At 43.9% G+C, this 27,948-nt stretch overlaps 1 protein-coding gene across 3 annotated transcripts; it reads right to left on the reverse strand.

Annotated features, from left to right (window-relative positions):
- Nucleotides 1–1,863: 1,863 nt before the first annotated feature.
- Nucleotides 1,864–27,894, reverse strand: stat3 (signal transducer and activator of transcription 3 (acute-phase response factor)). Of its 3 annotated transcripts, none has more exons than XM_042343179.1 (24): nt 27,818–27,894; nt 18,343–18,492; nt 17,697–17,841; nt 16,527–16,625; nt 15,953–16,045; nt 15,711–15,792; nt 15,080–15,174; nt 14,743–14,894; nt 14,045–14,203; nt 13,241–13,333; nt 11,845–11,904; nt 11,585–11,614; nt 11,179–11,272; nt 10,961–11,008; nt 10,667–10,750; nt 10,038–10,136; nt 9,098–9,233; nt 8,481–8,533; nt 8,030–8,124; nt 7,567–7,706; nt 5,225–5,437; nt 4,435–4,477; nt 4,047–4,162; nt 1,864–3,625 (listed from the first exon to the last, which is right to left on the reverse strand). In XM_042343179.1, exons 2-24 carry the CDS (start codon nt 18,468–18,470, stop codon nt 3,570–3,572), a joined length of 2,313 nt encoding a protein of 770 aa, XP_042199113.1. In that variant the 5' UTR covers nt 18,471–18,492; nt 27,818–27,894; the 3' UTR covers nt 1,864–3,569. The 3 variants fall into 3 exon arrangements, with proteins under 3 accessions (XP_042199113.1, XP_042199112.1, XP_042199111.1); XM_042343178.1 differs by lacking the exon at nt 27,818–27,894 and adding an exon at nt 27,661–27,738; XM_042343177.1 differs by lacking the exon at nt 27,818–27,894 and adding an exon at nt 27,250–27,292.
- Nucleotides 27,895–27,948: the final 54 nt, after the last annotated feature.

A 27,948-nucleotide genomic window follows, 5' to 3' on the forward strand; every position in this document is an offset into this window, starting at 1 on the left:
CTTCGATCGGCGACATTTTTCTCCTCGTGTGGGATTGTTTCCCGGTCGCCCGGCGGATCGCGAGCTGCTGCGTTACTCTCTCACGACGACGACGACGTTAATAATGATCCTTGGACTCTGACGCGGCGCCTCACAGCCGTCTTCGAGACGACGTCTCAAACAGCGCTCCACAGAAAAATATACCTAAAGGCGTGTATGTTGCGGGCGGAACGCAGGCAGCCGATTGCGCGCAGAAGTGTCGTTCCCCCCCCCGACCGACCCCCCAAAATAGTCGTGGATTGAGTGACCGAATTATTTTTTGATGGGAAAAGCGATCCGCTGATCGACGAACGACCGGGTTCCTATTTGCCGCGAGGAGTGAGGAAACTTGCTCTGCCCGGGAATCAAACCCAGGTCATCTCGCTTCCGATCGCGCCAACCACTATGCCATCGGAGTAAGGCGGCACGACTCTCGGTGCTGCTTTTATTATTATCATCATCATCATCTAAATGCTCATTTAAGTGCCGCGAGTCGACTTTGTGCTCGTATCCGGGTGAGACGCCAACGACACACAAGACGCAAAGCGTCGCTCGACACAAAGCTTTGCCTTTATCATTCAAAGGGAAGAGTTACAGCAATAAAATTTACAGCGAAAACAAACGGCCACTCGTTCCATTTATACACACGCGCACACGCACCGCTTTCGTACACGCATCAGGTTTAATACATCCGCAACCGTACGGTTAACTAAGAAAAAATGAATCCGAACGCACAAGGCCACAGCGCGAGAGGCTCCGAAATAGAACGATGCAGCCTTAAGCCGTCTCCGACTGGAACGACGACACCCTCCCGACTTTACAGCTCACTCACTCGCTGTAAAAGCTCCTTACCGCTGCTATCGTTTCAGACGTCTTACGTCCCGAGGGCTTCTGGATCGCTGCCCTGCGCGGAGGGGGGGGGGCGCCCCGTAAGCGCGAGCCGTCGCGTCCAGGAGAAGTGCTCTTCCCGAAAGCAAAACGCTCCGGACCGGGGGCGAACGGCACAAAGGAACCGAATCCGTGCTACGCTGCAGCGGGAGGAGCGTGGAAAAGCGGCAAGAGGTAGTTATTAATTTTTCTAAAAAATTTTCTTCCTAAAAATTAAAGACACTGTATCTTTGCAACTTCACTTTTCCTCCCACACCCACACCCCCCCCACCCGCGTTGACAAATCCCAAACCCTTATTCCAAAAGCAATCCCTCTGCCCGCAATACAGAAAAGGGGGGGAAAAAAAGTCATTGGCAGTAATTTTCTGAAGACTGTGTTAGAGACACGTGTGTTACGTCCGCGTGTGTGTGTGTGTGTGGGAGGGACAGAAGAGGGGAAAAACTGACATCGCTGTCTTGCGATCAATCGATCGTTAATAAATGCTACAGTGCACCTGCAGAGGTCTTCCCCACGCGAAAGGAACTATTGTAAATGTATTTGGTATTGTATAATGCCACTCTCGCTCACGTACAAAGGCGCGCGCCCTCGCTCACGCGCGCCCTCGCACACGCGCGCCCTCGCACACGCGCGCCCTCGCTCATACCCTCGCACGATTTCATATGAATAAAAATGCATCGTTCCATCACTTTCCTATCGCCGTTCCTACGAGTAGCTTCAGGCAATGGCGTCAACATGAATAGATCCGAGTTGCCAACCAGGGACCCTCCAATTCACCTCACGGCACTTTTGAGACTTAACTCTCTGAGACACTCCGGAACACACTCCGCCTAACCCTCCGCCTTGCCCCCTCCGTCCCCATCCTCAGATCGCACCTGAAGACCTTCCTCTTCGACCGTGGCTCCCCCCCCACCACGCTCTGGGCTACCCTGCGTGAAGGAGGCTCTGTGTAAATGCAAGTTGTTGAAATGCAGATTAGGGCCACTTATAACCCGGGATTTTCCAGCCATTTCTCCCCTCCCACAATACAACCAACTGTCCCTCCGACCGCACACGGACCAGCGACGGGAGTGAGCGTAACACCGTCTTATTCCAAGTCCCCCTTTACTCCGCACGACCGGGCGTGTGCTTTCATCTTATCAAATTTCCCATAAAATATATATATATATATTTTTAAAAATGAAAAGAAAAAAAATCAAGAAATACATTCGAGTTTAAGGAAACTTAAAAGCAGAACGGACGCGGAAACCACGTCTCCTTCAGCCAAGGCCTCTCCAATAACCCGGAAATTCTCCAGACGGGCTCCTGCGTGGCATTCCGATTTAGGCGCTATTCCCAAACAAGCCTCCGACTGTGACTTGCATCCCTAGTATTGGGAGTACGGCTGCTGCTTCTCTTCTGATCGAGAGTTTTACCCCTCTCCTTCCCCGCCCCCACTTCGCCGCCCCTGGCCCCGACCGCAAAGATGCAGGTTTGCCCCGTACAATAATCACCGCCGAGTTAACAAGAGAAACAATTTTCTTTTCAAAATAGCATCGTTCGCTTCACGCCCCCCCCCCCCCCCCCAAACGCTTTGTTCGGCCTGTCCCTCCCACCGGTTCCCGTTCCCATCGCTGGCGAGGAGCCAAGAAGCCGGGGAAGATCAGATGAATGCCCAGAGGGGGAGAGGGAGCGAGAGAGAGAAAGGCCAGTCGCCCAGACATGTTCAGCCAAACTGTGCAGTGGCCTCTTCAGCGCCGTTAGGACGTAGCAACGTGCATCACTACTCCCTGCGCGCCCTACTCTGTGGTTCTCTTCCTGCACATCGGCTGAACGCGAAGGCGTCGTGTGGCTGACGGGGGGAGAAGAGCAATTCCAAGTCCCTCTCATCGTGCAGCATCTCCCACCGCAAGTGGAATAAGAGGCCCTCACTCCTGACGAACGGATCTTTAAACGCCACGAATGACTTAAACCACACAACGCGGAGTGAGTGATAACGCAGCCGCGTTTACCAGATATATCAGAACGTAAGAATTTGCTGGCAAAAGAAGACCGCCCAGTTCACCTTCCACCATCCCTGGTCACGCCACGCCGTGTCCCAAACTATACACTGTAGCCCCAGATATTATTTTCTAGCAGAAATCTATCTAATTTGTTCTTGAAACAAACAACCCTTTCTACTTCCACTGTCTCCCTAGGGAGCCTGTTGCATAAGTTTGACTACATATATTATATATATATATATATATATTATATAAATGAGGGGTTTGTTCCGCATTTAAAAAAGAGGACATGTGTACATGTGCAGCATGTCCAGTAAGTGCACCAAGGTTCTTCGAGACGCACTCCGCAAGAGAACATTTCATTCGCTTCACCCACTTGCTGTCGTGAGAAGCTGAACAACTTTAGGTCGATGCCCCGAATTTGGATAAAACAAAGCTTTCGTAATACAGATTTTCTCTTTTTTTTTTGCGCNTTTTTTTTAAGATTGGGTTCGATCTGGAAAAAATATGCAACCGGAAATTAACATTACAGTAAAAAGCATTAGATTGCAAATGGGTAGTAATGTGATTAAACTACTCGTCGACAAAATAGATGATAAGATATAAAGGGCTTATTCGGTAAGCCAACAAAACCAGTGGTTAATGATGCTGAAGATGTAAAACGGTCGAAGATCTGGAGAGGTTTACATGGGAGAGGGTGCACATTCCGTCCCAAACTCCATGTCCAAAGTGATGGAATCTGTAAAGGCAGAGGGGGAGAGAACCCACAAGGGCTTTCAGAACTCTGCAACTTCTGGTTCATAAGTTGTAGAGTCCCGCAGCTCATTGGTTAGAGCGCCCGCCTCACAAGCGAGAGGACCCGGGTTCGATTCCCGGGCAGGGCAACGTGTTGGGGCAAGTTTCCTTACGCCACGCGCACCCCTGTGCGCAATTGGCCGCCGCGTTCCGCCCACAAAAATATACAGTCGCTACACTTCACAGAATATATTCTGCGAAGCGCTTGGAGATGCCGCAAAGTTGTCGCCTCCTCCCGCGCCACCCCCCCACCCCGGTTCGGCGCGGTGCTCGCCACTGTCAACCCCCCGGGACGCTGCCCTGCGTGAGGGAGAGCCCTGCAAGTGCAAGTGGTAGGAGTTGTTGGAGGCGCAGTCACCACTTACCGAGTCCCCCTGCTGCCCCCTGCTCGCTGCTCTCCGTGTTGGTACCGCAGTGCATCAGTGAGTCCAGTGTTCGTGGAGACATTGGGAACAGGTCGCTCGTGTTGCCCGAGTTTGTTCTGGTGAAACAATGGAGCTGAATTTCAAAAAAAGGGTCTCGAAGACGGTCTCACGTCACAACGCCGCGAATAAAGTCACTGCTTTCAATTTTACAACAATCCCCTCGTTCGATACCACGTCACATTACGGTTTTGTGCAATAACAACAACAGCAATAATAATAATCCTTGCGTTTGATATAGCGTCTTACCATGTCTCGAAGATGTGATAAGGCACTATGTCAAATGCAAGTATTATTATTGTCGTTATAGTAAAAAAATCTTTATACTCACGGCGTTACACAAATGAACTTTCTCTTCAGGTAAGCGAAGGTGTCTGTAAAAAATAAAAAAATAGGTATGAGAGACGAAATAAAAAATCAAATCGATGCAAATCGGAAAGCACATTCCACAGTCCGGCACATATCACACAATAACCAACGTACAATAAGCAACCTTTAACTCATTTTCCTCTCGCCATAAATGCTGCCTGACCTGCGGAGTTTTCCCAGTCACTTCTGCTGTTATTTCATACAATAAACATGTGGACTGTGTTTTGCGCTTCACTATAAATGACACAGCCACAGTATCGGGAACTCACCATGTGGTCCAGACATACTGTGTAAACACCATCTATCTTCCTTTAAAGTGCTCTACTGATATGGCAGGAAATCTAATAATAATAATCCTTACATTTCATACAGCGCCTTATCAAGTCTTCGAGACGTCTCCAAGCGCTTCACAGAATATACCGTGAAGCAAAATGACTTTATATTTTGCGGATGAAACGCGGGCCAATTGCACATAGCAGCGTCCCCACAAACAGCGTGGATTAAGCGACCAAATTATTATTATTTCATTACATTGCTTATGATGTATATTTCAATTATTTCTATAATTTTTCTACATTGTTGGCAGGACACTGTTGTGCTGCATTTTTTAGGTGAGGGGATGAAGGGATATGGGTAACTGGAGTTGAGGTACAGATCAGCCACTATCTAATAGAATGGCGGAACAGTCTCGAGGGGCTGAATGGCCTTTTCCTGTTCCTAACATGATTGCGGGAGAGGTGGAAAATGCTCACCTGGGTCGTTGGGATCGATCGGCTCCTGGGGCTCACTGCAGCAATACTTTCCGAAGGCCTCTTCCTTGGGAATGTCGGGAAAGAGGTAGACGAGTGGAGAGACCAGGATGTTGGTGGCGTCCATGATCTTGTAGCTGATGATGATGTCAGCAAAGGACATGTTGGTCAGTTGCTGTTTGGTGTAGGGCTCCACGGACTGGATCTGGGTTTTCCCTGGTTGACAGAGAAAGAGACAAATCAAAAGTTGAGGGTATCACGCTGCTGAAACCCTGGTCCACGCCTTTGTCACCTCAAGGCTGGACTATGGGAACTCTCTCCTCGCCGGCCTTCCCGGCACCTCCCTCCACACTGCAGGTCATTCAGAACTCTGCAGCTCGTGTACTGTCCCGCACCAGCTTCGGGACCACATCACTCCTACCCTCGCTCGCCTCCACTGGCTCCCCATTCCCCAGAGGATTGATTTCAAGATCCTCATCCTCACCTACAAGGCCATTCACGGCCTCGCTCCCTCCTACCTCTCTGACCTACTATCCCCCTACCTACCTGCCCGTACCCTCCGTTCCTCTGGCTCCGGTCTGCTCCACGTCCCCCGCCCCAACCATCGGTGGTCGGGCCTTCAGCCTCTCAGCCCCCAGGCTCTGGAACTCCATCCCCCAGTGCCTTCGCCTTGCTTCCTCCCTTTCCTCCTTCAAGGCCGGTCTCAAAACCTTTCTCTTTGACCGTGCCTTCAGCTCCCCTCTCGACTCTCTTCCCCCTCCTCGCTCCCTCCCTTCCCTCCCCTCACCCTGACCATTTCCCCCTCCTTGCTCCCTCCCTTCCCTCACCCTGACCATTTCCCCCCTGCTCGGGTCATGACCCAACTGTACAGCGCCTTGGGACGTCCTCCTGACGTGAAAGGCGCTTTATAAATGGAATCTTGCTGTTGTTGTTGTTGTTGCACGTGCCAGGTTAAGCACACATTACGCTCTGAGGCACTCTGCTAATAATAATACTTGCATCTGATACGGCGCCTTATCACGTCTCCGAGACTTCTCAAAGCGCTTCACAGCATATACTGTAAAGTGAATTGACTGTATATTTTTGTGGGCGAAATGATGATGATGAAATCTGGAACTCTTCTCTCCCCCCAAAAGGCTGCGGATTATGGCTGGACCCAAATTTGTTTGTTAGGTCAGCGTATCAAGGGATATGGGGCAAGGGCGGGTAAATGGAGTTGAAGTACAGATCAGCCATGATCTAATAGAATGCAGAACAGGCTTGAGGGGCTGAATGGCCTCCTCCTGTTCCTATTCTAATAGTGAATGATGAAGAACAAGATGGGATAACCAGGTTTCATTCTTAAATCTAATCTCCAGTATTCAAAGAATCTACAGAAGCATCATCCATCACCTGTGCTCCCCTTTAGAGTAACCTGATGTAAGGTTAGGGCACTCAATCCACGACTGGTCGTGAGCAATTGGCTGTCGTGTTTCTCCCACAAAATGTACAGTCAATTCGTTTTACAGTATATTCTGTGAAGCGCTTTGAGACATCTTGAAGACGGGATAAGGCGCTGTATCAAATGCAAGGCTTATCTATTCTATCCAGTTCTATTCTGAAGAGTCTCCTTTAGCTTACTGTCAAGCGTTACTCTCGTGTCCGAAACAGCTACAGGTCTCGACTCACTTCCTCACGGCTTACTGTATATGGCTCTCTGACTCACTCCCAGCAGCCAGACTGTTACCGGACATTTGCACATGCTGTAAATTTAGCAGGAAGGCATCAACTTGAGCTTGAGAGACTTGAGCTTTCACTTCCCGATAGCAGCCAGTAAGTCACTGGGCTGGTTTACTGCTGGGAATCTCATTTAAAGTGGGGAGTGACCCACAAAAGCTTAAAGTAAGTCTGACAAATAGGAATTCACCCAAACAATTTTGCACATCACGACATCTGTAGCTTAGTGGTTAGAGCCTTACAAGCAAGAGGATCTGGGTTGGAATCCCGGGGGGAACAGGCAAAAACCTTAGGCAAGTTTCCTTATCCCCACACACCCCACTGTTTAACTAGGATTAAGTAGGAACCCACTTGTTAGCATTAACAAGGAACCCACTTGTTAGTCGATTGGCAGATCACTTTCCAGGGGTAATAATGACTTAAAAATAATAATGGTAATGTGGCCACTCAATATCTGACTGTTTGTGGGACGCTGCTGGGCACAATTGGCTGCCGCGTTGGGCCCGCAGTCAATTCACTCTACAGTATATTTTGTGAAGCGCTTTGAGACGTCTCAAAGGCGTGATAAGGCGCTGTGTCAAATACAAGGATTATTATTATTAGAAAGCAAGTATGAAGTGATTACATACCATTGATGTCCTTTTCCACCCACGTGAAGGTTATTCCACCTTCTTTATTGCTTTCACTGAATCGCAGGAGGAAGGTACCTGGTGGTTTCTGACTGAGCAGGGCTCGCTCCCTCTCTTTGCTTATGAAACCCATGATGTACCTTTTAATAAAAATAGCACTTATTGGAACTACAGCACCTAATACAGTATTCGAATGTTCTTTAGACACAAGCCAGGGTTATGCCTTATCCAACATCAGGTTGGCCAGAGTTTTAATCTCCTACTTATTAAGCAATCAGGTACAATACAATTGACATTTATAAACAGTCGTATAATTTATGTTCGGAGGATATCTCAGGGCGCGCTTTACATTGCTGGTTGGGCACCTTAGCCGGTCTTGGGGTGAGGGTGGGGAGGGGGGGGGGAGAGAACTGAAGAGAGTGGACCCACACACACTCACACAGCGATGCAGTTGAACTCTTACCCATCATTCCAGAGTGACAGAATGAACTTCTTCACCAGGTCTATGATGTTGTCCAACCACACCCAGAATGAGAACCCTTTGCCCGGCATATTCTCCTAATAAACAGGAAGAAAGCACGAGTAGAAACATGAACATTAATCCTCTACGACAACATACAGAACAGAACAGTCCAACTACAAGCTGAAACATGTACTCGAGTTTTATTCTACCTCAATGAAAAGATGTATTGAAAAAGGTGCAATAAAGATTGACAAATCTCTCACATTTCATCTTATTCAAAACAATTGCATTATAAATACATCAAATGGCCACAGTTAATAGAAAACAAGTTGACCATTAACTAAGCATTTGTAGTCTTGGAGGATTTTTACCACGTTGATATTAAATCAATGACGGGTAACTTAATTTTTCAACTAAGATTTGGGTAACCAATAGCTGATAATTTACTTACTTTGCAGAATTTTGCCCACGTGATGTGACACCCAGAATAGTTGACTCCAGGACCTAAAAAAAATAATTCTGATAAAACTTTTTTTTTTGATTTAAGCAACAACACATTACATGTACACAGCGCCTTTCATGTCAGGAGGACGTCCCAAGACACTGGACAGTCAGTAATTTGCACCCGACACCCGAGCTGGGATCTGGAAGGGTGGAGGGGAGGGAGGGTTACTGAAGCTATGGTGGAAGAGGAGGGTCTTGAGATGGGCCTTGAAGGAGGCAATGGAGAGAGCCAGATGAAGGGACGGTGGGCTAGAGTTCCTAAAGGTGGGGGCAGAGAGGCTGAAGGCCCGGCCGCCGATGGTGGGGCCGGCCAGGGCGTGAGACGTGAAGCAGACTGGAGGCTGCTGAGCGGACAGGTCGACATGGCGTTAGCAGGTCACACAGGCAGGAAGGGGCAAGGCCGCGGAGGGCTTTGAAGGTGAGGATTTTGAACTTTATCCTCTGGGGGATGGGGGAGCGGAGCCTGGGGCGGGAGAGAACAACCCAAGGATTATTAGAAAGATTATTATCCATCACAAATCACATAGTGAATGGTAAAACACAGCAGGGAGGTGAGGTGCTCACCCAGCAGTTTCTCGGCCAGCGTTGCCAGCTGCTCCATGTTGAGGCCTCTCTTCGTGGTGGAGGAGAACTGCCAGCTGAGAATCTCAGCCACCTGGTCCCAAGTGGCTACCGGGGGTTTGGTGAAGAAGTTCACGTTCTGGTTCACAAATGCAACGCGCGATCAATCAGTAAATATTCAAAACCTGCGACTTAACCTGGCGGCCACAGCAAATATTGTATACTAAATGGCATCTGATCAATTGCTTTCCCAGAGAGGTGGAGAGTGAGAGAGAGAGACACACACACATCACACACACACACACAGTCGAGGGGTGGGGGGAGTGGTTTCATCTGCCATACCACAAAGTAAATAGATTCCCTTAATACCCCAGAGACCAGTCTTACTGCTCATTACCCTACAAAGCTCTTTGAAAAGGAGAGCAAAAAGAACCCCAACAACAACTATTCATTGCCGTAAAGTGTCTGATGCACATCTTCGTGTTACTAAACAATTCTGATGCAGCTTAATAATAATCCTTGCATTTGATATAGCGCCTAATCATGCCTTTGAGACATCTCAAGCACTTCGCACAATATACTGGAAAGTGTAGTGATTTAGGGTATCCAATGATTCAATGACTCTTCTAATGTACAGTTGCACAGCTTCTTTCACATCAGGACGACGTCTGAAAGTGCTTCATACAGCTAACTGTGTTCGTCAATCAACTCACAACCGGGTTCCTACTTACTGCTAGATAAACAGAGAAGCGTGGACTAAAGAAACATGGCTAACTTTTCTCCCCGACCTACCCAGGAACCCAGGTGCTCTCACTTGCAAGGCGAGTCGGTTAGAGCTCTAACCACTGAGCTACAGGACTCTACATGATGACTGAAAGCGCGGTCAAAGTGGTCTTGACAAGATAAAATAGATAGTGGTTGAAACACCAGGAGAGTTTTGTACCTTTGGGTTGTTGGTCAGCATGTTGTACCAGAGAATGGAGGCCCAGGCGTTTGGCATCTGGCAGATGTTGGAGATCACTACCACGGGGAGCGATGACGTCTGGTAGAGAAAGACCATTGAAGGTCAAACACACAAATTCTCGTTTTAATCTAAATCACATCTCAGAACACTTTTTTTTTAGGGGTATAGAGGTATAGTTTTCTTACAGAGACACCTTTCTTACAGGAAACAGCTTCCATTCCTTTCTGCTGAGTTGGGAGTGAGCTGATAGGTGAAGAGGGACTGTGTGTGTCTTAAAACTGATGCAACTTAATAAACAGTTCAAAAATCAGGTCTGGACAGTTCCAAATGGCACAGTTAATATTGGGAGATAATGCAGTCTAACAAGGTGCCGCTCCTTTAAGTCACTCTCAAAGAAAATAACTTCCCGAGCCAACACGATAGTTTAAAGCAAACTTGAGCTCATTTGCAATAAAAACTTTAAAATATCACTAAGTATATTTCAGTTTTAAAAATCAAAACACACGACACAACGGTTCCAAAAGTGCAGCGCTCAGGGACGCTACCTGCGCGAGGGGCGATTTATAAATGCAAGTTGTATAGTAGTATAGTCTGAGTAAGGATCAAACCTCCAAATCAATCTTGAGCCCCTGGTGATAAACCTCAGTCTCGAATGTGATCAGGTGCAGTTCCTCAGTCACGATGAGGGAAGCCTGGAGAAAGAGAAATTCCATCCCCGATTATTTTCTTCTCCTCAAAAAAACCCAGGAAAGTCACAATATCCCAGCAATCGCACTCACATCACAACTCTCCCTCAGTGATGTTGAAATAGATTAAACCTTACCGCTCCTTAGATACAGCTGTGTTTGGGCAGAATGCAGGGGTGGGGGGGGGGGGTGGGGGGGGAAGAGATTGGTACTTACATCACTGCTGGCTCTGCCTCCATTCCCACATCTCTGTTCCCTCAACGTCTGCAAAGCAAAACAAGACATTCATCAGCAACACCTTTCAAGAACCATCGACTGAATTTAAGAACTTGCACACTCTGCTCTGTTGAGAGAACAGTTCTAAAGCCAAGAACCAGGTAGAATTCCTGAGCCCACGTCCTTCGCCGATTAATCGCTCTCTTCACGACACTTACCAAATGCTTGAACTCCGCAGACAGGCTTCCGTTGTTGGATTCCTCCATATTCATGACCTTTGTATTGGTTCCCAGTATGTTAAATTTCCGTGACCTACACATGAGGAGACACAGTGACACGTCAGCCCAGAACACACCTGGAAGCACTGGACACCTACAGCCAAACTGGTTCTGGCTTCGGGAGATCATAGAATCTTACAGCACAGAGGGAGGCCATTCGGCCCATCGTGCCTGTGCTGGCTCTTTGAAAGAGCCACCAACTAATCCCACTAAGGAATCATAGAATTTTACAACACAGAAGGAGACTATTCGGTCCATCGTGCTAGTGAACTGCGTCCTTCTCCCAAAGGTAAGATGGTGAAATTTTACACTTAAGAGTTATACGACACGAGAAAAACAAACTCACCCTCTCAATGCTGACCCATCGCCACAATCCCTGGAACAAAAGAAAATGATTCAAGTTTCACTTCTACCCAAGTCAAAATCAGTGTAAGCTCCTCCATGGAGAAACGGGAACCGATATTACAGGTAATGAGACAGAACTAAGCCTTTTTTTTTCAAAAAAATTAAATAAAAACACAACTAATGGGAGAAAGAGTATAGATTTATACGTAGGGTCAATGACCAAGTCTCTGAACAGGAGTATCAGAGTTGCTAAATACTCACTTGTCAATAGCAACCTTGATTTTAAGCTGATAGTTTAGCTCGGGAAATTTCACCAGTAACCTGGAAACAGAAGAGAACCAGGTTTACTCAAACGTAGTGGTTACCATTCAGAGGAACTGCTCATTAAAGAACAAACCTCATTATCTGTCCTGAGATATGCAACAAGCTTCCACAAACAAAATCCATCAACCCTTTCAGAAACACACCATTATTGGAATAAAGTTACTTCTGCCACCAATAGTTAGGAAATACCCACTTCATTAGCATTGACACACAATGGACTCAAAGTCTTCCTCAACCCCCAATTCGAGAATATCAATGAGAATTGAGGACAGGGTCAGAGTTTTGCTTCCAACAAAGGACACATTGTAAACTGTTTCTTGGCTAGGATTGATTTATGCTGCGTTTTGCATGGAAATGATTGCATCCAATTCTTTAGATGGAGGCTTTAAGTTTCAGACATTAGATCCCCATTTAACAAAGACGGGTTAAAACACTCAACGTGGACTTAAAACTGTTTTTCTCTTGAAGAACAAGCGGTCTTCCACTGTAAAGAGGCAGCATAGTGCATTGACTAAGCTCAAGATTTTCTAAGATCAAAGGATAAGGGGTCAATAAGGAGCCAAATTTTGTTCAATGTCAGCAATGGGTATCGGTTGTACAATATTGAATTGCATGATAATCTGAAGCTAATCCTTGCCCGGTGTATTTTTGGGAACAAGCTGATTACAATCTTGCTGGGAACTGGGAACAGAAGGCAATGGCATGTTCTGTTGCCCTTCCACATTATTATCCAGCAATAGTTAAAAACTTTCAAGAGCTCCTACTACAGAATAAAACACTAACAGACTTCAGGTGAATAGTTAAGGAAGGAATTTCAACTCAAGGTGGCAAATTGAGCACAAAAAGCTTGTGATCAAAGACAGTTCCGTCGATTATGTGAGCTAAATTAAATAAGAGTGGAGATAAGAAACTTTCTGGCGCTCATTTTGTTGATCGGTTGGTCATTCTTCCCTATAAACTGACAGGTTAAAGCTCAAGCTTGACATCCGCTAACCCCAACTTCCTGATTCTATTCTCCTTTTCAACCACGACGGCCACTTAAGTAACATTTCTGTAGAACCAGTTATTGATTCAAGTGAACAAAATGCATTTTGAATTTCTGGAACAGCTTATATTTACCTGGAGCACAAGCACAGGAGACCACTCGAACACTGACCTCTAAGAAGTCATTTCAAATGATTGGCTTTAAGCCCAACTAATTCACGCTTTAAACAGATCCTTATCCAATTCCAATGTAAGGACGGGTTGTATGGTAGCAGTGGAAAAGCTAACACCTCTGGCACACACATTGATCCTGGCAAGCAGTTACGAGATTTGCCAATATTCGACTTACCTGACTTTTGTTGTGAATTGCACACCCGTTTTGATCACCAGGGGCCGGTCTGGGTGCATTGGCATGCATGGCTGCCTCTCTACAACAAAAGCACTGAGAACAGAAAACACATTCATCAGCTACAACAAAGGATTGAGCACACATGAAACATTTTTGTTTGTTGTGGCAAAGCACGTTAATCTGTCAATGTATACATACATAAACACACACAGACTTGGGATTAAAGCCTGGCTCATCTAATTACTGGCTTGCATCTAACAGCCAGTGGCTGATCTTTACCAAGTTAGTAATTACATCAGAGGCTACGAGAAGAGGTAAGATGGGTAACAAATCAAAGGCGGAGAAAGGAATAATCAATCAGCTGAGGGCAAAAAATTTAAGAGATCACAGTACTGGTTGGTGTAGTGGGATAATAGTGGCTCATCCACCACTGAGCTCAAACACAAACAGAATGAACATTCTCCCCTGCTCACAAGATGCTTTTTTTTTTACACCTTAGACATATTAAATACACTTTTCCTCATTTTGTTTTGAACACCCAGGGTAGTCGAGTTATTTGACACTATATGCAGTTGTTCACCATTTCTCTGTGAGCACTGTGGAAGATCAGAGTGAGAGAGGCAGAGAGCACTCAAAGTAATAATAATAATCCTTGGATTTGATGCCTCATGACATCTTCGAAACGTCGCAAATCGCTTCACAGAATACACTGTAAAATGAATTGGCTACACTTTGTGGGCTAAACGCGGCAGCCAGTTGCGCACAGCGTCCCACAAACAGTCGCGGATTGAGTGACCAATTTACCTTTTAATGAGGGTCCGAAATAATTCAACAATTCTGTCCTCCAGAACCGGCCTGTGGTGAACAATGGGATCGCCTTTGTAAGAAACCTTTTGTTGTAGTTCTTCCAGCTTCTTGATCTGCTGACGTGTTTGGAGTTGAGACTCTGCCAAAGATGTGATCCTGATAAGAAAGGAAAAAAAAGGAAGCTTAATATTCAAACAAGTCATTCAAGGCACAATCTTACTTTTCTTCCATTGAGAATAAAACTAAACCACTGGATTTTTGTGGTGTTTAAAGACAAATTCGACTCCAAAAGTATAGAGGAGCTAGCTTCATGTTACATTTGGGTATTTGGACTGTCAACAAACCTCAGAAAGCCACAGATTGGGAACCGACTGAGATGAACAGATACGTGATAAATAAAGATATAAAGGATACAAACGGCAGGGAAATCAAAGTAAAGAGTTGCCACATAGCAGGCTCTATAATACCAATAATAATAAAAAAACAAGAACGTCTCAAAGCGCTTCAAAGTTTATACGTAGTGCAATGACTATTTGTAGCCAATGACCAACACGTGTTTCCCCCCACAAGAAGAAACTAGCATTCAACATGGACTCTTAAAAGTATTGCAACTCTCAATCCCCTGGTTGTGCCAATTTGTATACGGTTAGCAAACCATACCCTGAACAATAAATCTACTCAGAATGTTTTGTTACCAGGTTTCGAGACGGTCAAGGCAGATGTTGGGTGGGCCTCCTATACACGCGATCTGCTGTCGCCTTTTCCAATCAGCCAGTTCCTCGTCGGTCAGAGTTTTCTGCACAAACTCCATGGTAGACAGAAGTGCAGCCAAGTCAGTGACGATTTGCTGTGTTTTTAATTTTAAAAAAAAGAATACATTAAGTAAGGAAGCAAAGAATTACCTCCACACCTGTGAATCCATGTTAACGTGGCTGCAATGCAACATGTCAGAAAATTGACAGCAGAGGTACTATTTGTGTATATGGAAAGTTTTTAAAACAAGTTTTTTTGTTTTGTTTTTAAGAACCGTACCCTTCTCATCTGGTCCAAAGCGGTCAACATTTGCTCCAGCTGTGCCATCTTCTGCCTTGTGGCTGCCTGTGAATTACCATTCAGATCCTGCACATCTGTTAAAGTTCAGATCAAAAAAAAACACAAGAGTTCAGTTGTTGCAAACACAGTCAGCACCAATATGGTGTGCGTGTAAATGTGTTTGGGAAAAGTATTAATTATGAAATTAATTAATATCCTTCTTAGTATTCTCTGTCATACTGTTAACAACGGGATCTAAAGAGCGGGTTGGGCTAAAGGATGGTTGATCTCATTTAAAACAGCTTGATGCTATGATAGGAAAAATAGTGTGGTGGGTAGTTTGGGAGGAGATAAAATGGGCCAAAGGAGATCAGGCCGATTATAAAGCCATTTAACCCTGGTTGGTCCGTGAGCAATTAGCCCAACTTGGATCTCGTATTAGAACCGATTTCACAAAGCATTTTAAAAAGGGGTGACAAAATGATGGCTTCAATTGAACGAGATATAAAAGGGGAGCGAGCGCCAGCAGATACGATCAGGGAAAGAGCAAAGGAATTAGATCAACTCTGTTGGGGGAGCTAAGGGATAGTGAAGCAAATGGCTTCCTATGCTTGAAACCACCACCACTTACCTCCTTGGCTTTTCAGGGTCTTGTAATTAAAATCAAAGTCATCCTGTAGGTTCTCCAGCACTTTTATCTTGTGTTCAAGATCCTGCAAAATAAATATCAAAAATATGAACTGTGAATATGTTCAGAAAGACAAGGCAAAAAAACATGTTCTGCTCACTGAACCGCTGTGAGCAGACATCAATCCAAATTAAAGGGAAGGAATATTAAATCTTAACGTTTTTCGTCTCCTCTCGTGGACATACCTGCACTCGCTTCCGTACATCCTGCAGATTGTGTTCAAGGATTTGTTGTTTCTCTGTAACCACAGAGCTATGGTGTGGTGACTGACCGGCTTGCTACATACATGTAGAGAGAAAAAAATACTGCCTTTAGTTTTCAGCAATGAAAGAAAGCTTTGCTTGCTTACTTGTGCTTTAAAAGTACATTTAAGTTTATTTTAAAAACAGCCCATTGCAACAGCAAAGTCTGAATCTGCTTGAATTTCACCCTCATTTAAAGAACCCTGACAAAAAATACTTTAAAGGTTAAGGCTGATCATATATGTGGCAATCTGCTACTCCACAGGAATGAAATCCTTTTTTCTCCCCTCCCTTATTTCGACTCTTTTCCTTCTTCCTAGTTTACCCCACACACATTTTTTTTTAAGTATAAAACACCTATTAAAACCTCTGATCTTAAATTGGCGGATTAACTCTACCCAGAAAGCATGTGGGCATACACAGCTTTAGAATGCTGGTTGGAAAGCGCTCTGGGATTCTACCATGCGTAAGGGGCACTGTATAAATGCAAGTTGTTGTTGTTAGGCATGTCACCCACCTGTGACACTGAGGCAGCCACCTGAAGGAGACGAGCTTCTTCCCACAAGCAGCGAGCGATGATCCGTGCAATTTCCATCGGCCGCTCCAGGTACCTGCTCTGAAAACAGAACAAAAATATTTCATTTAAAAAAAAATCAAAAGTATGATTCCTTGCCTTAGTTGCAATGAAGGAAAATCAATAATTCTTAATTTTTTTTTACAGTGCTTTATCATGCCATCGAGATAATAATAATATTATTGAGACATTTCAAAGCGCTTCCCAGGATTCTGAAGTGTAAAGTGACGCGATGGTGCGTACTATTTTGTGCACGAAGCGCAGCAGCCAATTTACCTACGGCAATGTCTCACAAACAGCCGTGGAGTGACTGACCAATTTGAGTTGGGGGATAGTTGGCCAGGACACCCAGAGAAAAACTCTCTGCCCTGGTCGAGAAATCATAGCCAACGGTTTAGTTTGCTATAGTTTATTGGCACCCTTCAGCTCAAATTGTAAACCCGTTAGATACAATGGAATTTGAAGTTTCGAAACTCCTTAAACGTTAAGGCTGATTAGATGTGTGGTGATCTGCCACACCACAGGAATGTAATCTTTTTTTCAATCAACTCTTTTCCTCCTCCACGGTTTTCCCCGCAAATACAAGAATTGCCTGAAGTGCCAGTGTCGATGGTTCACTGATAGCTACTCTGTCCTCTTATTTTCCAACAGGGTCCAACACGACTTCAAATTCTTCTGCGTTTCGCTGGAGTGGGGAAAGAGATCCTGAGGACAAGGTGCAAACTCAACAACAAGCAAGTGCTGCTGAAATCAGGCGCATTCAAAGTTGCAGAATAAAAGGGATTCAAATTTAGCTAATCATAATAATAATAATAATAATAATCCTTGCATTTGATATAGCGCCTCATCGTTGAGACATCTCCAATTGCTTAGAAACCTCAAAGTTTCCTCAATGCCACCAAATTGTTCAGCTGGGGATTTGTCCTGTCCTGACAAAGACCAAACTCCCAGGACTTAAGATTGAAAGACCATGATATAAATAAAGTCAGAAGGCTATAAACTTGCACTTTCACATTAATGTAATGTAAATGTCTCCACGTCAAACTGCGATAAAGTAGTTTGTGATTAAGAAATTAAGTGAAAGATATTTAATCGAGAGACAACATGACATACCTGGAGGTACTGTTTAATCTTTCTTAGGTTGTGCTGATACAGGACGTTGGATTCCTGCAGAAACCTGCTGTATTGCTGATCAATCTCGCCCAACAGATTGTGAAATACCAGGGTGGCATGAGACTCCTTACTAGCTGCATATGCCCTACAAATTAAACAGTCAGCGATCAATACCAGGAACATGTTCCAATCATTTTTCTTTCCATCAATCCCCATTACATTTGTTAATTAAGGTATATATTGAAAGATTTCTAAAACAAAAAAACTTCTACATGTGATACACACCAAAGACACACCCCCCCTTCCCCCACACACAAAGAAGGGCAACTTGAATAATTATATTTATAATCCATGCATTTGATACAGCACCTTTCACGTCAAGAGGATGTCTCAATGAGCTTCACAGGATATACTACTGTGACTGTGTACTTTGTTGGTGAATTTGGGTTTAAAGCATTTAAATATCCAAGAACAAGTTAGATAGATTTTGGTTAGGGAAATAATATCTCGGGATATAATATTTAGTTTGTGACATGACGTATCATGCAACTATCAGGATGTGGAAGGCGAATTGGATGGACCTTGGTCTTCTTGCGCCTAACAAGTTCTTATGTTCTTATGTAAACTAAACGCCTGTTGTACGTACCAATCTTGAGTTTCTATCCAAGCTGCCAGAAACTGCCTGAGCTCCATGGGGAAGCTGTCACTGTAAAGCTGGTGCAATTGCTCCAGGTATCTCGTGTCCAACTGCTGTAACTGGTTCCACTGCGCCATCGTGTGAGGAGGTGACCGCGAGCTAAAAAATGCCAAAATAAAACGAGTTATTGCATAACATTACTATGAACTCCTTCACTTGCCACGGTTTCATGCAAGTTCACTGGAAAGCTTTTAGAATGCTCAGATATATTAGGTGCACGGATAATAATGTATATTGTGCACTATCAAGACAATTGTACACGGTACACGTTGGAAATGCAGGACAAGGAGACCCACTGCGCACTTAAAGGACAAAATTAATAGTATTAAAACAGAAATATACAGGGTGGGAGGGTTCCCTTTCCTGATCATTTTTATTTCATGTCGAGNAAAAAAAAAGCCAATTGCAATCTGAGTTAATAATCCTTGCATTTGATAAAGCACTTATACCTGAAATGCCTGAAAGAATTTCAGTCCCTACGGTGTAGTGACTTTGCTATTCAACCACAGCAGCCAGTTTGCACATAGCAAGGTCTCAAGTCACAACTACTTTTTAATAATAGTAATAATCCTTGCATTTGACGCAGCACTTTTCACATCCAGAGGATGCTTCAAAGTGCTTGACAGGATATAGTGTAAAATGCTGTGACTGTCTACTTAGAAGGTGAAAAACCCGGTTCAAAACATACACGGATGGAACAGGAATCTTCGATGTCTTTAGGCTGGAGCATAGCATTCATGGAAGTAAACACACAAAGAATAATGGTGAATTCAACTGGCCACAAAGAAATACAGTAGTTGCTAGTTCCAATTCATCAAAATGGAAGTGAATATAGACTAGACATGAAACAGTCACTTCTCGTATTATACCAGCATACTCCAGTTTTGGTCGCAGGCCATTTGCTTAGTTCACATTTCTTAATAAAGAGGCTCTCCCCCTTTACTCAACTCAAATGGACCAGGATGAGCCACGTACTTTAAATAAAGCACATCTGAATAAACGGGCGTCCACATTACTAAGCAATGGCCCCGGGACACTCAGAACAAGGACTATATTGTGGCAATTTGGCTGATTTTTTTTTCAAAGCAGTTTTACATTTCCCCAAATTAAACAGCAACAGCAGATAACCCAATACTCAAATATTCCTCCACCACTCCCCCCCCCCCCACCACCCCCTCCCCCCCACAACCTTAATGACGCAAGAGGAAGACAGCAGTCTATGAAAAGCTTAGACCTGTACAATCATACCAAAATTATGTAGGTTAAGAGAAACAGTTTCTTCCCAAACTAGTAAATTCCCCACCCAACGTAGATTCAGTTACTTTCCACGGTGCTTATGTCACTTCTAGTCGGTAAATAGTTTCCTTTAACATTTGTAGCAACTTGTTTTTTTTTGTAAAAAAAAACACCCACTTCTAACAATTCTAAAAAACACCCACTTCTAACAATTCTAAACATTCTCACCTCATAAAACTTCCCCAAATAATGAAACACACTGATAGAAACAGATGGTCTCTCACCTTGCAACAAAACTAGGGATACTAGAATTTATGAGAAAGGGCAAAACTTTTAGAAACCTGCTATCGCGCCCCCCCCCCACCCCACCCTCCCCTTACAAACTTTGTCTCTGTTGTGTTCTCAATGCCAAGTATATTTTGATCAGAGCAACTCCAATCAATGGAATTGGTTGATCAATGGAACTGAAGTAGGATTTTTATAGGTTTCGGAAGTGTGAAAGTCTGAATTTGCGAGGAACGAACCGTAACAAGCAATATCTGCAAGCAGTTCTACCCCACCAGAGAAAATGCCATTAAGTTGTCATTTTTAAGCTTTTCGTAAACCCAGTCCAACTACACGTACAACGAACGTGGAGTCCTGTAGCTCAGTGGTTAGAGCACTCACTTTGCAAGTGAGAGACCTGAGTTCAATTCCAGGCACAGGGCGAAACCTTGGGCAAGTTTCCTTACACCACACAGAGCCTAATAATAGTCCTCCAAAACCAAAAACAATAATAAATTGGTCATTTTCAATCTACGACTGTTTGTGGGACATTGCTGTGCGCAAATGGCTGCCGCGTCCGCCCACAAATATACAGTCAATTCACTTTACAGTGTGTTCTGTGAAGCGCTTTGGGACGTCCTCCCGACGTGAAAAGCGCCATCTCAAATGCAAGGATTATTATTCTTAGTCCAAATACACGTTCAAATCAGGAGAAGCATAACAACAGGTGGTTCTTAACTTTACTACATTCTATTTAAAAACTAAATTCCCGTGTCAAGCTAAATTCATTTTGACTTGGCGCTTAGATCTGAATTTTAAAAATCACATGACGAAAAGTTACAATCTGACAGGCGCAAGTTAAATTAAAATACGACGCATTTATCATGAAATGTTTTGCTGACTGCACAGGACGTTAATAAGTTAAGTGATAACCGCACAGGAAATTAACTCTTACCAAAAAAAAAAAGCGCAAGAGAGAAACGTTGACCTTAACAAACGGAAAAAGAAACTGCGGATAGTGCACGATTATACCATCCTTCGAAAGTCATGAAAAAATAATTATTTCTTGGTTGGCAGGGCTGCAGTGCAAAATTCTGGACTGATTAAATCGGCCACTTGTGCAGGGAGTTGAACACAGGAGCAATCAGTCTACGTTGAAGCGCCAACATAGTGCAGGACTGAGAGAACCCTCTATTGTCGAAGGTCCTGAGGTTAAACCGAGGTCCCATCTGTGAAGGTGTGGTGGATGTTTTAACGTTTCCTCTTTCGGGGGAAGCCATCTCTAGCTAGAGAAATTGAACCTTGTTGATCATCTTAAAATCGAATGTCGCAAAACAGCTGGTGAGTTAAACTGACACAGCAGAACGTATCCAGGGTTCACCAATTGCGTAATAATTTTAACTATTTGCATTTGATATAGTGCCTTATCACTGTGAAACTTCCCAAACAAAGAGCTAGTCTGAAGTGCAGAAGTTTGTTTTACATAGGCAAACATCAAAGCTAATCTACTCCAACAAAGGCAGAACAAACTTCAGTGCAGAAAAAACATAGGAAGCATTACAATTTCAGGCAATAAATTCAAAGATACCAGTAATTAACTTGCAATAGAAAATGCCTGTGTATATCTGTGTAGAGAATTGAAGTTATACCTGATGAATGATTCACGTTAGTAGATAATCCTCCAGAGAGGTAAAGTGTAGAAAACTCATATAGCCACAGTTCACAGTTTAAGGAGAATTCCTGAGTGAGTCATGAAATGGAGTAATCACAGAAAGGTTTGTTTCTCTGGAATCACCTATTTTCTATACTGAACATCAGACCAAGTGTAAAATGATTGGGTGTGAAAGCCCAATCAAGTTTTAAAAATCATGTGCTAGAATGAAATCATGCATACGCCCACACACACACACACACACAAGAGGTTAGAGAGGATTGACTAGGATTCTTGTTTCCAATATACGTGGATTTCTTAGACTTTGCAGTGGCTGGGAAACTCCCTCAGTTTCAAGGATTATCTTTGCATAAGAGGATTAAGTCAGCCGTGTCAACTTTGTGAGATGTACATCAAAAATGTTCCTGTTTGGGTTTTCTCCTGAAATCTGCACCCAAGCGAAGAAACCAGCACAAACACATTCAATAAGATTATAAAACGTAAAAGAATCTAAACCATCTGAACGACAAGATACTTGAACAAGCCAAGATACGACGCTCTCCGCATGAAGAGCTCTATACAAATGCAAGTTGTTGTATGTAGGTGACGTGGGGACAAGGAATTATTCTATCTTTAAGAAAATAATTGGCTATTTTAATTGCACTAAAACCATATCAAAACAAGAACCTATTGTTTTTCAGGTTATTTGCAACAGAGTGGGGGGGGGGGGGGGCAATCTGACTCTTGATGACAAAATGAAATCAATAGTGGTGTAATATTGCTCTGTCTAAGTGACATTTGGATACCAAAGCTTTTTTCTCTCAATTCCCAACAATAAGACAATAAATTTGCCAAGGGTCTGAACTCTCCACCTGACGATTCATAGCTGCCTACACCCATTTACCGCTACCAGGCATTAGAGTTCTAAAATTAAACTGACAAATTCAGGAACAAAGACTGTGCAGCACTTATCATACAGATCACAATCTTTTAATAGCTTCGCTTGCTTCCCGTACCATGGCACTTAAACTTTGCAACCGTGTGCATATCACACTCTGGTTACATCAACAAAAGTCAAATTAGTTTTACAACTTGCATTTGGATAACCCCCCTCACGCAGGGTAGCGTCCCAGAGTGCTTGACAGTGGCGAAACACGACACCGAGCTGGGGGAGTTAAATAATAAATTATAAGTCAGGAATGAGTTAAAATGCAAGTTAAGTTAAATATACTGTCTCTCTAAATATGTTGAAGGCAATGATCCAGTTGAAGAGTCTATGCAATACAGCACAGGAATGTATTCAATTCAGAACTGTCTGAGATTTATATAAAAATTCCCCTCCCCAATTACCACTAAAATATAGCCTGTAATTGTAACTTTGTCAGAATAATAGACAGCTGGGGAAAGTGGGGAATTAAGACTAAAACCCCAAAAGTGTTTGGATGACGTCAACCACGAAAGAAAAAAAGTACAAAGATTTTTGTGCACATCTAAAGCCACGCATACAATATAAATAAAGGTACCATCTTAGCATCAGCTGAGGTGTTTCAGGCTGACGCGGTGAGTCATTAATGGAATCAAAGTGCTTAATAAAACTTCAGAGGCAGGCAACGTTCGTCCTAAAAGGTCGCAAAATTATAATGTTCATCTGGTTTTCATGAAGAATTACATTGGCATTTGCCCTAATGAAATACGAGTCAGTTTAGGAGCAAAGGAAATAAGGAAATATCAAACTGCATTAGAAATAAATATCCTTCGGGTATCATCCACATAAATCCACACCACAGAAAAAGCTAAATTACATTACTTTGCAAGTATAATGGCGACAAATTACACTTTTCTGACGATGCCAACCAATTGTTTTGCTACTGAAGTACAGAGATGAATAGTTGAGTCACCAAGTCAAATGAAGTCAAACTGGTTTTACTTTGTGGTATAACCCCAAACGTAAGGATGTCACATCTCAGAAGTATTGCACAGGTAATGGAATGACACATAGGTACAAAAGTGAACATGTTGAAGTATTTTGGATCAAGTTTATTCTACTACATTTAAGTAGGCAGAAAGCCAATGTCTACATGAAATTTTTTTAATCTTTCTAAAACAATAGGCCTGTTCAAATAGCAAACCCATGCACTTGTACTATTGCCAAACCATTCCAGTCAGAGCATATTTATAGCGTTCCGACCTGTAATTCCCGTAATATGGAGGATTAAAAGCACAGAGTAACAATTACTGTTGTAATTCAGCCTAACAATTACTGTACTCCACAACTGGTCAATTTACTTTCATAATAATCTTTGTATTTGATATAGCGCCTTATCATATCTTTGAAACTCAAAGCTATTTACAGAATATACTGTAAAGTGAAATGTCTGTATTTTGTGGGTGAATCACAGCAACAAATTGCGCACAGCAGTGTCCCACAAACAACCATAGATTGAATTATTATTATTTTATTTTTGAAGAGATTATTGGTTTTAATCATTATGCATAAAATGAGCCAAGGGGAAAGGAAGGCAGCACCAAAAGGATTTTGACCAAAAATGCCCAACAGTCACTTCCCCATTACCACAGGTATCAGCCGCACACGACCTAAGATAACCATAAAGTGTAAATATGGCAGAAGCCCGAACACCATCAGTCTCATCCTTTCAGGTGAATGTGGTTAATGAATGCTGAATCAATTGCTGAATAACAGGGAAAGAATATTCCCAGTAACTGGCTTGGGGGGGCCGGGGGGGGGGGTTGTTTAACGTCACTGCCAGTAAAATTACTTCTTACAATGAACTTCCTTCCTTATTCTCGTAATCTGATCCATAATTCACACCTTCTAGTTTCAATATCATTCCACTCCAGATTCATGCACAAATAATATGCAAAACAACATTGCCCACCAATATTAAGATAGAGATTAACATTCTGAATTTCATTTCCTTTTTGTAATGCAGCATTAGACCGTCAGAGCAACTTCCTACAATGCTGCGATTTGCTACACAGGCCGACATCAAATGTCATATTGTGTAGCAACACCATTCTGCAGGCGTATCTAAATGGATACGAGTTTATTGAAAGTTATGCCTGTTGCGGTCAGACATCACAGCTGTAACATTTCAAGCTTGCACGAGGAGGAAGCAGAAATGCCAAAAGAACTTTCTTGGCGGCCCTCAGCTTATTTAAGCGCTCTGAGTTGCCGTCCGGCGTGGAGGGCGCTATACAAATCCAAGTTGTTGTTGTTGTTATTTGTAAACCAGGAACTGACAGTCTCCACAGGTTATTGATTTGCTGTACTGCGACATGCTGGGAAACTCCTAACACTAATGATGTATCCTGGCTGACCACTGTATGAAACATCTTTAATCGTTTACCTCAGCGAGGAGGAGGTTTGCGTGGTGAAATATTAGTATCACACTGCCTACTTTACTACTTTACATTGCAAGGAAGCCACTGATATATCAAAAGGAGCACAACTCCCTTAGCATTAGAGGTATTTTTTTAAAAAAGCTAAAATAATAACAATAAGCAAACTGGACATATTAAATATCCTGGAAGGGATGAAAGAACATAATATAAACAACCCTGCACGCTTCATACAGAACATCATTCCACTACTTTAAAAAATGAATTAAATTACATTACACGGTTTAAAAACCTCAAGGTATACACAAAATATAACTTACAATTGTGGTACCTACAATTTTACTTTGCAGGTCTGGTGCAAAATGCCCTGTAAATTTTTATCTGGACTACTACCTCAGCACATTTAAAATAAATTAGTGACATCAAAACTTATAATTCTTGCATTTGACATAGCACTTTTACTATATTATTATAACTTCCAAACAAAATAACCAAAATATTATTCATGTTTTCAAATACAACATTGTGTGAATAAACTAGTTACAATGGTAGTAAAAGAATCTTCCAGTAAACGAACCTGTAAAGGTGCATTTGGTGTCAATTTTAAATATATTCCAATGATTTCAACTGTAAACACACTGGTCTAGAATGCAGGTTGGACTAATAACCCATGCACTTCCCATACTCAAATTTAATGTCTGTGGAGTATTAGTTCAACTCATATTAGGATCTCAATACCTACCACAAAACTTGTATTTATATTGCACCCTTCACACGGAGAAGAATCTCGAAGCACTGTGTCTGAATTGCCTCATCTGTACTGTAAATGGCTGTCAACAACAATTATTTGCACACTACTGATTCCAAGTGTACAAGGCATAGCTTCCAAAATCACTATTCTTCCAACATTCATTTATTTATTCATTCATGTGTTTGCCATATGCACAACAATAAAAATGAAGTTTAATTCTCCAACTCGTTCTCCAACTGGTACCTTTATTAACAGAAATTGTGCCCTACACACATAGTAATATCCTTCCTTCCGTATATAAACAGTTAGCACACTTCCTTCAGTTAGGCCCCAAGTAAAAGCAGTTAACGTCTCTCTCCGCCTCCCACACCACACACAGACCAAAACAAGCTGGTTGACAGTCCATTTTCTTTCACAAATCAGCATTCCCTTCTAACAAGTGAAGAATTCAGTGAGATTCACTGCTGAATAATAATAATAATCCTTGCATTTGATTTGGCATCTTTTACATCAGGAGGATGTCTCAATGACTCACAGGATTTACTGTCAAGTTAATGGCTGTGTGTTTTGCAGACAAATGTGCCCCAGCCACAAAAATAAAAGGATACTGTGACTGCCTTCAAGTTTTCTACAGATTTTCTCTCCCCCCCCCCGCACCACCTACCATGTATTATCAGTAAACAAAGATAAAGATCTTAAAAATGCCCCAATGAACAGCTGTCAAATTGGAATAAAGACAAGTGTCGTCCTACAACTAAACACTTTCTTGGGTGTTGGTGGGGGAGATAATAATAATAGTCCTGGCATTTGACACAGAGCCTTATCACGTTTTCGGGACGTCTCAAAGCCCCTTTACAGGATACACTGTAAAGTGAATTGACCGTACATTTCGTGGGCGAAAATATAACATACACAGGATAGGATAGGGAAGAAGATGGGATGGAGGGGGAGGGGGGAGAGAGAGGAGAGGGAGATGGGGGGGGGGGGAAGAGGGGTGCAAAATAGAAGGAAAATGGGGTGTCACAAAAATCCAATAAAGCACATTCAAGATACATCCACCCCATCATCACCCCTCACCCCATCATCACCCCTCAGGTCAGGCAGAGTTAGCAAGTTACAGTAAGGATTTGACTTGGGGAGAAGGAGGTGGGAGTGGGGGAGAGAGGGGGTGACAAGGAGGTGGGAGTGGGGGAGAGAGGGGGGACAAGGAGGTGGGAGTGGGGGAGAGAGGGGGGGAGAAGGAGGTGGGAGTGGGGGAGAGAGAGGGGGAGGAGGTGGAAATGGGGGAGAGGGGGAGAAGGAGGTGGGAGTGGGGGAGAAGGAGGGGGAAGAAGGAGGTGGGAGTGGGGGAGAGAGGCGGGGAGAAGGAGGTGGGGTAAGGGAGGGGGGAGAGGGTGGGGGAGGAGGTGGAAATGGGGGAGAGGGGGAGAAGGAGGTGGGAGTGGGGAGAAGGAGGTGGGAGTGGGGGAGAAGGAGGTGGGAGTGGGGAGAAGGAGGTGGAAGTGGGGGAGAAGGAGGTGGGAGTGGGGGAGAAGGAGGTGGGAGTGGGGTGGGGGGGGGGAAGAGGCCAAAAAAAAAATCGGAGTAGACTTACCTTGGTTGGGAAAACGGTGAGAGAAGAGCGAGAGAGAGAGAGAGAGAGAGAGGGGGGCGGGGGGGCGGGCGGGGGGAGCGAGAGAGAGAGAGTCACTTCTGCTGAAGTTTCTTTTTCCCCTTTTTTTTTTGCTTTCACCTTCAAGCCCTCCTTCTTTCCCTCCTCCTCCTCCTCACCAGAGAGCGAGAGAGAGAGAGAGAATGGGAGAAAGAAAAGAAAAAGGAAAACTGTTCCGATTTTTCTTTGCCTCACACTCACACACTCACACTCCTCCCCCTCTCCTCCTCCTCCTCCTCGGGTGACAGTCCAGTCAGTCAGTTTAGGAGCGAGGCATCGCCTCTTCCCGAACAACCGTCTCCCCCTTCCCTCCCCTTCCCCCCCACCACCCCCTCCACCTCCACCTCAAAACACCTCAGGAGAATCTGTCGCCGTCCCGTCCAGTCCCGTCCCCCCCACCGCCGCCACTTTCTCCCTCGACTTCACTCGCTCCCGAATGAAGTTAAGGGTTAGTTAGCGCTGTTTGTCTGTCTGTCTGTCTGTTTGTGTTTAGTCTCTCCCTCCTCCTCACCTTGTGAAGGAAGCTTTGACGCACTTCGACTCGAGGAGGAAGAGGAGGAGAAACCGCCTCGGAGGACGACGACGACGACGCTGTGGCTATGATGGCGGCGGCGGCGACGACGGTTGAGGCTGTTGTTGGCG

Source organism: Callorhinchus milii, unplaced genomic scaffold, assembly GCF_018977255.1.
Source record: "Callorhinchus milii isolate IMCB2004 unplaced genomic scaffold, IMCB_Cmil_1.0 Scaffold23, whole genome shotgun sequence".
Taxonomy (NCBI): Eukaryota; Metazoa; Chordata; class Chondrichthyes; order Chimaeriformes; family Callorhinchidae; genus Callorhinchus; species Callorhinchus milii.